The sequence below is a fragment of the Excalfactoria chinensis genome, chromosome 16 (genome assembly GCF_039878825.1).
Source record: "Excalfactoria chinensis isolate bCotChi1 chromosome 16, bCotChi1.hap2, whole genome shotgun sequence".
Lineage (NCBI taxonomy): Eukaryota > Metazoa > Chordata > Aves > Galliformes > Phasianidae > Excalfactoria > Excalfactoria chinensis.
This window is the reverse complement of record NC_092840.1, coordinates 3,561,816-3,573,753: the sequence shown is the minus strand read 5'-3', so window position 1 is coordinate 3,573,753 and position 11,938 is coordinate 3,561,816. Positions and strand designations below refer to the sequence as shown.

The 11,938-nt window shown below is 43.6% G+C and overlaps 1 protein-coding gene across 1 annotated transcript; it reads right to left on the bottom strand.

Annotated features, from left to right (window-relative positions):
* Positions 1-727: 727 nt before the first annotated feature.
* On the bottom strand, positions 728-5,188 carry DRG1 (developmentally regulated GTP binding protein 1). The gene is made up of 9 exons (XM_072350948.1): positions 5,060-5,188; positions 4,842-4,965; positions 4,547-4,722; positions 4,062-4,131; positions 3,386-3,555; positions 2,788-2,918; positions 2,411-2,578; positions 1,306-1,428; positions 728-841 (listed from the first exon to the last, which is right to left on the bottom strand). The coding sequence occupies exons 1-9, from the start codon at positions 5,099-5,101 to the stop codon at positions 742-744; spliced, it is 1,104 nt and encodes a 367-aa protein (XP_072207049.1). The 5' UTR covers positions 5,102-5,188; the 3' UTR covers positions 728-741.
* Between the last annotated feature and the right edge of the window lie 6,750 nt (positions 5,189-11,938).

Sequence of the window (11,938 nt, the reverse complement as noted above, 5' to 3'; positions counted from 1 at the left end):
CCTCTGCTGTGAGAAGAATTTTTTTACACACTGCCATCCCTACTTCCATTTTTTTGTAGGAGCGATTGCTACAACTGTGATGGAGCTCTAACTGAAACAAGCAGCTTCGCTTTGTTCACTTCTATTGTGAAACAAAGTACTGCTTCAGGAGCTGCCAACTTTCCTTGTACAACTAAGTTTGGAGAAGTCAAACAGGAAATTCTTTTAATGAAACTGAAAAGCTCGCAGTCACTACCCAAGTAGAGGCATCTAGTTGACTTCTACTGCTACAAACAATTGCAGAAGTGACTATTCAAAACCAAAACCTAGCATCTCCACAGCTGCAGGACTATGAACAGCCTTGAAGTATTCCATCAGGAACAGCTGAGGTTAAGGCAAAGCCAAAGCTTACGTTTTATGTCCTTGGGTTTTGTCTTGTAAGATATGGTTCTCCAGCACCTCTCCTTTTTTATTTGCTCTCAAGTAGAGGGGAGTAATTTCAGCTGTGTGAACTCTTTCAGTTTGAATCACAGGCATCAAAGCTGCTTTTGCCATTGTGAAAAGTACTTAAGTTTTTCTGAGTTCCACTAGAATGGAGCACTGCAGTACAGGCTCACCAGAAACTGTTTTTTTTTTTTCCCTGCAGTAAGTTACTACCACAAAGAGCAATAGCCTTTTCTCTCTGTGCAATAGAAGTGATCTGTTCTTTGCCATTTGCAAAATGAGAAGTCAGGCACAGTGACAAAGCGTGGGACAACAGTTTTATTTCTTCACAATCTGAATGACATCCTCATCTTCAAGAGTGTGGTCCTTGCCCACTTTCTGGGGGTTGTGTTTAACAGAAGAACCCCAGACCAGTGCACTGAAAGGGAGAAGAAAGAGCAAATTAAGAAGACGTTGAAGTAGAACACGCAGAGAGCCTAGCAGCAGCTATTCCTGTCCCAGCGCTAATACAGAAAGCAATGCTAAGAGCTATTTTTATTCTCCTGTAAGTACCTGGATGAGTGGTCTATGTGAACCAGGGACAGGCAGATCAAAACAAAGTCAGCCAAAATACTTGTGTAGGACAACAGCCCATAACACTGCAACTAATGTTACTTCCTAACCTAAATGAAAGTGTTTTCACCAGAGAGGAAATTTGTCCAGGAAAGAGCACAAAAATATCAAATATAGTAACTTCTGTATTAGATTTAATTGTAGGGAGATCTATTGCTTTCAACATTCCAAATTAAATTGGTTTTATTTCTGACTTATAAACAAATGGAAGAACACAGCATCAGGCTGATTACCTTCTATTTGCCAGCAATTCTTTCACAAAATACTTACTATTTAAAGTCTTTAATAAGGTTTTTGTGGATCTTCATACAGAAGTCCTCCACTGTTGTCTTGCAGTAAGGCAGCACTACAGGAGAGGTATAGTCTGGGAGCTGCCCTTTGGGTTTGGTGTAGCTGTAACAGAGCAGTCTGTCAATGTCAAAACCTCTTGTAAATCTCCATAAATGTTTCTAGATTATGGGCACTGCTGTACTAGCTGCTTGTGCAGAGTTCACCAAGCTGATGGTGACAACAGACGTGCTGTACACTGGTAAGCTGAAAATGCATCTGAGCAGCCAATGCCCATAAGCAGGTTCTCCCTTCTAACAGCAAGAACTTTATCACTGGTGAATTTTCCATTGCTGCTTGGAAGGTGATAAAACAGTGGGAGCTATTGGTAATGGGTGAACAGTTGGACTGGATGATCTTTTAGGTCTTTTCCAACCTTGGTGATTCTATGAAAACCTGGGTAGTTGGAAGGGGATCTACAGTTTGATGGCTGTAATCTTTGGCTTTGGGGTTTATTTTTCACAAACAGCTCATTGTATGTTAGGAAAAAGCTTACTGCCCATAGCCTGGACACATAGGCATATTGAATTCTGTATTACAGTAGCTTTTCTTCGTACTGTCACGAGAAGATGGATGTATTCAAAAGAAAACAGTAACTGTATTGTGAGCAGCAATCAATTCGTTCACAAATTCATCTGAAGAGATGCACTAACAGTGAGGTAAACCTGTAATAATTTATAGTAAGAATATCCAAAATGACAGACTAACTCAATTCAGGTTTGTTACGGGACAGTTCACAGTCACCTCTAAAATTAACAACTTTCCATCGCATTTGATTAAAGTCCATTTTTTCATTTTTAAAACGTATTTGGGAGTTTCGCAAAGTTCCAAGTGCAGCACTTGTGACTGATAGGAAACTCAGTGACACAACAGAAAAGGGCAGCATGATCTCTGACTTACAGATTAAACACAGTTCAATGACAGAAGAATCACTGGAGCTCAAGCTTTCAAAGTTAATGGAAAAGCACATATGAATGATAATCTTTCACCCATTCTTAAGCTGTTATTCAATCTCAGCCTTACACAGAGTGCAGTAATTAGGACTCACATTCGTACTAGCTTCAAGTAGTCCCAAATTTTCTCCAGCAGATCATCGAAGTTCCAGCGATGATGAGCAGATATTGGTACACAGTGGGGTACTTTGTAAATAATATCTAGTTCCTCAATGGAAATTTGGTCAATTTTATTTAGGACGTAAATACATGGGATGTAAACCCTGCAAAGAGAAAGAAATGGTGCTACGGCAGCCTAGCAGCAACGCACTACTGCCATCACTGCAAACAAAAAGCATCATTTGTGAAAAGGACAGTAAGGTGCCAAACATCAGTTGTTCTAGCTTAGCTTCCGTGGGAAGAAGATCCATAAACAATTACTTTCTTTGGAATACAAACTGCTAGTATGCCAAGTGCGGGGTCTCAACAATACCTGTTTCCTTCAACAACATCAATGAGGTCATCAGCAGTGGCATCGCTGCGCAGTGTGACATCAGCATTGTGAATTTTGTACTCTGCTAAGATGCTCTTCACTGTTTCAGCATCCAGCTCGCTCTGAGGACACTGAAGGTACAGACAGTGTTAACAAATAGAGAACTTTGCCTTCAAACTGAGCCTTACAAATAATAATACTACCACTTAGCATATAGGTTATTAGAAATAACAGCTGCGTTCTAAGTTATTGGACTTGACTGATTTTGCCATAGTTACTCTTAGGACAGGAAAAAAAGGATTTAAACCATAGCAGCCTTATTAGCATCAATGCCACCGATGGCTGCAAACAGACACTTCAACAGAAACCTGCCTGTCTACTTGTTCCAAACTCAGCATGAGGTACCTGGATCCCACAGCAGAGTTCTGACTCCTTACACCTATGGCTGCATCTGTTTTTAAAGATTCAGGTAAGCGTAAAATAAAGAGCCGTCCAGGCTGCAAGGCCTGGAATGCTGAGCTTTCTTCCTCTCTTCTCCAGAAAAGCACTTCTTATTTTCAAGCACTTTTTGTTTTGTTTGAAGAAAATTCCAACTTACTGTGGCTGTAAGATTAATGCCTCCTTTATCCTTTTTTTTAAAGCCGATATTGGGGGGCTTGCTATTCAGACGTATTCCGAATCCCTCCAGTTCATTCTCAATGATTTTCTTGTGACCGAGGGGTTTCAGCACATCCAGAACAATCAGAATGAGATTACAGGTTCGAGCAACTGAGAATCAAAAAAGTTAACCCTCAAAAAAGTATGCTCACACACCGAGATGAAGCAGCACAGAAGACAGCTCAGTGGACTAACAAGCTCAGTGGACTAACAAGATAAAACCCAGATCATTATGGTTTTTTACATGTGATGTAACATTTCCTGCACAAACCAAAGATGCTGGAAAAACCTTCCTTTCTATCTACGTTCAGACACACAAGGATGACAATAAGCTACATAAAGGTGACAAAGCAGCATCTTTGTTTAATAGATTCTCATTTGCTTTTAAAATTGGTAGCAGACTCTCCATGCAGTGTCAACATAAGACTTTAGGTTTGCTGAATTTAACTGAAACAAAGCAAAAAGACAATGGCTGATGTCTCACACTGAGCAACTGAATTCCAGCAAACAATCCAGCTTCATCAATCTGTCAAAAGCAGAAACTCAGCCGTTTGTTCTCGTAAGGTGTACTAACTGACCCAGCACTGGATGCTGCCTCCAAGCTCCACTAAACTCACCTGCAATGACTTGCCGTCCTCTGCCTTTCCCATCCTTGGCACCTTCAATAATTCCTGGCAGATCAAGTAGCTGTTGTTCAGGAAAGGAAAAGGACAGATGAGAAAAAAAAAATGTTTCTCTTGAAGATAAATTCTCCTTGTACCTTTGTTTAAGCTGCTGACTTTACTGCGGATCTTAATGAGACAAACAGCAAAATTACTTCCACTTTAATTCCTACACACAGCGTTACTCCTACTGGAATAGATCGTTTCAGAGTATGGAACTACCACTGGAACTTTTCTCCAGAGAAAAGCAGAATAAAATGAGGACCTCGTGGAGACATTTCCAACGAGCTCTCAAACACTTTTACAGATAAACTCTAACCTGTTAATGTTAAAATATAATATATATAAAATATATGTAAATGTCAAACTAGGCTATTCTGCCCTAATACCATTATATCTACATACACAGTCTCATCTTCATGGACACCACAAGATCTCACCTGTATCTTTGCTCCCTTGTATCTAATGACTCCAGGCACAGTCGTTAGTGTAGTGAACTCATACGCTGCCACTTCGGAGTAGACACCAGCAAGATTACTGAGCAAAGTAGATTTTCCTACTGACGGAAAACCCACAAACCCGATCCGGGCATCACCTGTCTTTGCAACATCAAAACCTGCAAGGAAACCGCGAGAATTGAAAACGCACCTGAAGCCATTTCCTCACCTCCGGCCCTGCAGAGCCACCTCACCCTTAGTTTTAATACACACGCAGGACGCGGCCCGGCCCACGCACCTTCCCCGGGCCCGCCGCCTCCGCCTCCCTTGGGTGTGATGAGCTCCCGGCGCAGCTTGGCCAGGCGCGCCTTCAGCAGCCCCAGGTGATGCGCCGTGGCCTTGTTCTTCTGCGTGCGGGCCATCTGCAACAGCACGGAACCGAGGGCTCAGCCGTCGGCCGGGCCCCGAAGCCCCCCCCGCCCCCCTGACGGAGCGGGCCGAGCGGCGGCGCGTTACCTCAGCCTCGATCTCCGCGATCTTCGCCAAAGTCCCGCTCATGGCGGCGCCGTTCCCGGCCTACCGACCCCGCCGCAGCGCCGCTCCTCAGGCCCAGCCGGCAGCGCGCAGGCGCACAACGGCTTCTCGCGGGAGGGAGGGAGGATCTCGCGAGAAGCGGTGGGCGGGAAACGGCGGGCGGCGCGTGCAGGCTGAGCGCTGCGCTCCGCTCACTGCCGGAGGGGGGCGCTGCAGCGTGACGTGTGCAACTTCGTGCTGCGCCGTGAGGCGAAAGGCGGGAGCGTGTGTGAGGGAGAGCGGGAGGGAAGAGACAGCAGAGAGCGGCGTTGGCTCTCACATGATAGATCTACATGTAAAATTGAACGTGGGTTTAATAAGAAGCACGCTCTGCCACGCACTGTATAGAGGCGTTTAAAAGGATGCTTGCAGAACCACCTGCCAGCCGGGATTCTGAGAATGGCAGCACCCAGCACTGAGCCTTACCACAGCTTTGCTTGTGGAACTGTTACACGGTGACCCACGGTAAGAAGGGAAGCAGAGCGAGCTCTTTGCACAGGTCTCCGCTGTCGTTCTTCCTCTCCTGATCTCCTTCTGAATGTAAAACAGCCATCTTTCATGTCATGAGCTCCGTTACAGCTGGAACTGTCATTAATATGAGCTTATGTAGAACTTAGTGAAGTAGAATCTCGAATAAAATGGGATTAGAGCTCCTGGTGATGTTAGCTCAGGTAAGCTGGGTAAATACGAGTGCACCTACCGCCGTGTGTTTGCTCATGGAATTCTAGTTATTCCTTTGTGAACAATACTGGTTTGTAACGCAGGACACAGCAGGTTCAGTACTGCCCTTAATTTCTTCTCACTTCAGTTGGAATTTGACTTGTTTGATCCGCAGCTGAATTCAGCCTTCAGTCCCTCGTGTAGTCCTGTTTGGTAACAAGAAAAACATGGAGAAAAGTGCAAATGTGGGATGCTTCCTCAGGCTGCCTCTGTATTTGCAGAAGGAATTGAGAACTGCAGAACTAAAGCAATGGCATTAGTTGTTCTCACAGCCTAACTCCAGATCTCACATACTGTGTCAAATTAAATGTACAAGTATGGGATGAATGAGCAGAGATGCCAATAAAAGACATTCTTAAGACAAAACTGCTCACTATACAACCTTAAATCCTTTTTTTTTTCCCAGAGATTTACTCAAGCAAAGGTCCTCTAAGGACCACAGGCACTTACAAACTTCTATCAGTGTTGAAAGGAATAAAAGTTTAACTGAGACCATTTGCCCTATTATTTTTCCAAAAAAACAAAACAAAACAAAACACTTTCTAACTGGTCTGAATATTTGAAGTAGTTCAGTATTTGAAGTATATTGGTTTATAAGAGCACCCTCTACTAAGCTTCAGAAAGGCTTACGCAGTTGTAGGGGCTGGTAGGGACCTCTGGAGAGGTTGGTTCCATGTTGTGAACAGATTTACTGTGATGACTCTCATGATTTTTTGAATATAATGTATTATTATATGTTATTATATGTTATTTCATGCTCCAGAGAATGTAGGAAGTTAGATGTGACAACTGGAAATGAGGCTACTGGGAGTGGATGAATGGCATCCTCTGAGAATGGCAGTCAAAACTGGAAAATAGACTGCAAATTACAAAAGTTTGTTATAAAATTCAGTCAGGAAAGGGAAAATCAAGGAAAATAATAATATGAAATAGGATTTAATATCAGAAGAGGAAAAAAATCCCCTGTGAGAAAATGAAAGAAGCTACAAGAGACAGAGATCTACTTGAAAGGTGGATTGAGCTTTGTAGTGGGTGCTGATGGAAGATGGGGTGTGTAATTTGGCTTATTTTATTTTGTTTTAATTGAGATAATTGTATTTAGAGAATCTGGGTGAAGTGAGAGAGAATGCCTGTCTCCCAAGGCTGCACACTGCATCACAGCTGTGTAGTACAACTCTGGCAGTGCAGCAGGAAGGTTCAGATCTGTGATGAAAAGAAAACCAAATGATCACGGAGTCATATGGCTTTCTAACTTATAAACTAGAAGTATGTAAGAAAGGTGCTTCTCTAATAATATTTTTAGTAAGGTGAAGCAATATGTCTCAGGGCGTTCTGAAAATTCAGGAGAGCTACATCTGAATTAAAAGCTGTCTCAAATGATTAAGAAACATGACCCTGTGTGGAATCAGCAATACAGAAAAGCTAGGAATGTGTGTCTCATTGAGCTGCAATGACAGGGATGTGACTGAAATGGCACATACCTCATTAGCAAGATCTGAAAGATGGAGGATGTAGTAAAAATTGGTTTTGGAAATCCATATTCTACACACTCAGTCCTGCTGACTCATTAATTTTGAAGAGTCACTTCCTTTATTTGTATCTCAGCTTTATTTTTTGCACAACAGGAATGTGCAGTTGCCATAAAATGACTGAAACTTTAATGTTTCCATTGCTCTGCTCTGCAAGTGTATCTGTAGATCTCTGCAGCAGGAGAGCTGAGTATTGAGGTCTATTTAGTGTCTATTTTCTGTCAAACTTTAAATAAGTTCCTTCAGCCAAATTCTGACATTATGTCTGGAACAGCCATCACCTTCACTTGGGTAGGAGTTCTACTTAGGTGGGAAACAAAACAAGCATTGTCAGATGTGGCTTGCGGGTCACATTGTAAAGAACATGATAAAAAATGAGTTTAAAATTAACTGCGATACATTCTGTGGAACAAATGTACCATCAAAATAGCACAGATTTTACTTTGATAAAGATGATTTACAATTAGATATTTTAGGTATTGGTATTTTTCTAACTTCTGATAACTTACAGATAGGATGCACTATTCGCAGTGCAGTGAGAAACTCCTTTTAGCTTAAGAGCCACCCTGGTTTTGTAATTCACTGTAGGACAGAAAATCTAGGATCTGTGCTTGGAAACAGCTGTGCTAAGGCTGCATGTGTTTGTGGGCTTGTGGGGGACTCCATTTGCAGCTGAGTGGTGGGATAATGTGCATTTTCTGCAGGATTAAAAAAGTGCCAGGGGGGAAATTCAGTTGTGACTCTGCAGGTGAAACGGGGCTCTTGAAATTTCATATCTTATCAGAAGTTTTCAGCAGCCTTCTGTAAAATAATCAGTATCAAATGATAACTTTGACCTAATTACTTTGGATTATAAACATTATGAATCTGTGACTGTAACCATCCCGCCAGTTCCCTATGAAAAAAAAAAAAAGGAGTGTCTGATAGGTGATGGAGATCTGTTAATTTTAAGATAGTTTTTGGTTTTTTCTTCCTTCTTTCATCCTGCAGTTTCTGCAGTTTTGCAAAACTGAAGTTGTGTGTGTGTGTGTGAATTGTACTCTGATTTCAGAGCTGGTGACTGACTAACGCTGTTGTTGTGCTTCACAGAACTAGTGGTGCTGAAGAGGAGAGAAACCATTTCAGGCTGATGATGAACTGGAGGAATGAGATTTTGAGAAGCCCCCATCAGAAGGTACAATTTTGAGACCTGGGTACTGAGTGGGGAGTCCCGAATGGAACCAGTGTGTTGACTGCCTGAGGGGAAGGGCTTTGGAACTTGATACAATTTACACTTTGAATCTCGAGGCAATAGACTGATAATTACATTTTGAATCTTGTAAGAAATGCAGAGGTATTGGTTCTCAGTTGTCTTCCTAAACTAACTTTTTAATGCCAATTTACTTGGTTTTTACATAGAAGTTGTCCTCAGAGCAACACAGTAACTTAGCTGGTGGTCTGTAAATACCAGACATTCACTGCTTGCACTGCGTGCTTGGTTTGCGTTGTGAAGTATGTTTTACATGAGAAAGTCACTGCACGTGGATGCCTACTGCATGGGGAGTTGTTAGGTGGACAGGAAGCCCAGCTGTATTCCCATTTTGACCAGATCCTCAGAGAAGCAGTCTTTGAATGGCTGAGGTTGCTTTGGTTCCAGACAGTCTAGAGTAAGCTAAAATGGGCAGAGTGAAGGAATTGGTGGGAACAAAAGGGAGATTAAGTAGCAAAGGTTGGCTTCAAAGACTGCTTTGAATCAGATTAACAACAAAAAGTTCTGCAGTTTAGCTTCAGCTCCTTAGACTTTGTCATGGAATGCCGTGCAGCAGATGGACTAAACAACACCTGGGGAGAGTGAGCAGAAAGAGGAAAAGCAAGGAGCGCCATTTCCCCTTTTCAGAATAACTCTCACTGCATACTTATCATAGCATCATATGCTGTGCGATCATGTGCCATGCTCATCGTACTGCTAGCAGGAGTTTTTGTGAATGTCAGGTACTTTTAAGCAAGGGTTGTTTGCTTTTGGAGGAGAAAGCTGGCAAATTGCTAGCCCATATCTGGATTGCAAGAGGAAACTGTGCTGTTTCCAAGGCTGATAACTTGCTGCTGGGACAATTCCTAATTAAAAAAATGGAGTGAATTTGAGGAACTGACTAGAAGAATAATCACCAAGCGCTGAATGAATTAATTGCTAGTTAGATTGGTCTCAGTTAATTAAAATTCCAGTGACAGCTCAGAAAAAAATGACAGCTACTGGCTGAAATGTGCAGGTGTGCCATGAAGTGCCCAATGTGTATTTCTGTGGGATACACAACAAGGAAATGATTGGTATGGCTGAATTAGATGGCACGAGTACTATTGTAACCCTGTATTTTCTATCTTAGTGAAATAGTGACCAGCTCTCTTAAAGAACATGCTTAGCCTATTCTAAAAGATAGCAGCAGCCCCAGAATCTTGCTTTGCTTCCCCATATTTGTAGACCAAATTACCTAGGTTGCTCTGAAAGTAATGCCTTCTATTATTTCCATGGAAACAACAGATACAAAATGCACAATCACACTGTTTTATAGAGCAAATTTTCAGCTACAGAATGTCTTGTTTTTTTTAACATAGTCACCACTATGCCACGCTTATAACAATCATTTCACCAGTGCTGAAATGCACCACCCACCCCTCGCTGTGCTCACAGCCACTGTTTGGTCTCCAGAAAGACTCAGCAAGCATTGATGGATGTCAGCGGGTGCATTTGTTTCTGCATGGAGGAATTCAGTGACACACCTCTGCTGCACACACACCTCCATCAGACTGACCCTCTGTCCCAGGATGTGATGGGATATTGGTGGGAAGGTTCAGCCTCTGCTGCTGTACCACCAGCACCCACACCTGGCACTGTGGGCCAACACAATGAAATAGGAGGCGATACTTTCGGAGTAGCCCTCACACTTTTAGGTCAGCGTTTCCAAGTAACGGCAGCAGCAGCAGCTAATCTGCAGCAAAGTAAGCAGTGCACGGTGTACCCAAATGGTCCACACATGTTCAGAGAGAAGGAGGACTAATAGTGCTGCTGAGATACCAGTCAGTGCTTCAGCAGGGACCAAACAGCTGCAAGACATTTAGGGACAGCTCAGGAATCCCCATGAGTTGAAGTGAGACAGGAAGCAGCAAGAAGCTGAATAAAGTAGCTGAGGGAGATGCCTTTATTTAAAGAGAGGAATTCAGAAGTTCAGCAGGTCCAGTTGCAGCAGGTTAGGTTAGGAATCATCTGGAAAGGGGAAGGAATTCTTTGTACTGAAAATGTAACTTTTTCTTTGCATGTAAGACTCCTTTTCACTATCCAGAACTTGCTCTTCAAGGTATTAACTAGTTCAGTTTGGTGACAGATGAGTCCAAGGGCACTCACACCTGTCTGCTTGCATAGTTAAGAGTGGGGAAATGGCGTTTTGTCATCACACTGCAGGTAGGGAACTTCATCCTCCGAGTGTTTTTATACAGATGACCCACATTTTGTCTTAGCAGAGCAGAAATTGTAGGTTACTTGTAAATAGAAGAAATCTGGCTACACTGTAACAAGCAGCAACTGAATGATTGCTTTGATAGGCTCATGTCCTGGGGCAGATTAGCTTGGGAACAGTTCAGACAAGTGGGTGAAGCCATAAGGGTGTGGGGGAGAACAGCGTGGTAAAGGTGGAAGAACAAAAAGGAGAGATGCAGCCCTTGCCGTGTGCGAGCAGTGAAGCGCTGGGGTTCGTGGCTGTGCTGCACTCCTGTGGCTTCCTGGGGAAAGGAAATCGGGGAGTGCTGGGGTCATCCCTTGCTGCACCCTGCATGGACGCAGCGGGAGCTCCTGGCACGCTGCTGCGGAGCTCCAACCGAGTGCGGGTGTGTCCTTTGCGGGAAATCTCGTGCTTTGGGATAAGCACTTCGCATTTACCTGAGGAAGGAGGCAGAGTGAGTTGGATGGGGCTTTTAAAACGGGAGGACTGGAAGCTGAAACCAGAACATTCTCTGGCAACTGGAGAAAGTTGTGAGCGCAGTGAGGGCGGCAGGACCCCCCTCCCCCTGCCTAGCGCGGAGACAAAGAGCCAGCGAGGGGGGAGCTGAAATAGGAAGCAGGAACCATGGCAGGGGACTGGGGACTTAAAGAAAGCAAATTAATAAGCCGGTATGAGCTATCGGGGGAAGGCACACGACTGACCAGAGAGCCACTAGGAGAGATCAGCAAATTCCAGCTCCTTTAACTGCTCTGACCATGTGTACGTGCAGCCTGGCCAACAAGCTGAAATTGAGTCATTTTCTTCACTCTGGCAAGTCCAACTCTTGTTCCCCTGACACATGGGCAGGCTTGCAGGATGAGGGCACTGCGTTATCTGTGTAATACAGTTATCTGAGCTCTGCTCCCCAGAATCGCTAGCACTCAGACAACCCCCGATTTCCAAAAACACGTTTGTATCCGAGTGTGTGCATCCACAGTGCAGCAATAAAGAGCCACTGGAGATGCCTGCAGTGTAGCCAGCTGCCATCAAAAGCAAGAGAAATCCAGCGCAGAAACTGAGGGCACCGTGTGGCCTTAAGTGTTAATGTGGGGAAAAAAAGCTGC

Excerpts from the sequence above, each read along its gene's own strand:
- DRG1 (XM_072350948.1), bottom strand. The coding sequence starts at position 5,101 with ATGAGCGGGACTTTGGCGAAGATCGCGGAGATCGAGGCTGAG. Across the intron at positions 4,132-4,546 it reads ACAAGGGAGCAAAGATACAG|CTACTTGATCTGCCAGGAAT; the intron begins GTGAGATCTTGT and ends CCTGAACAACAG. Across the intron at positions 2,579-2,787 it reads GATGTTGTTGAAGGAAACAG|GGTTTACATCCCATGTATTT; the intron begins GTATTGTTGAGA and ends TTCTCTTTGCAG.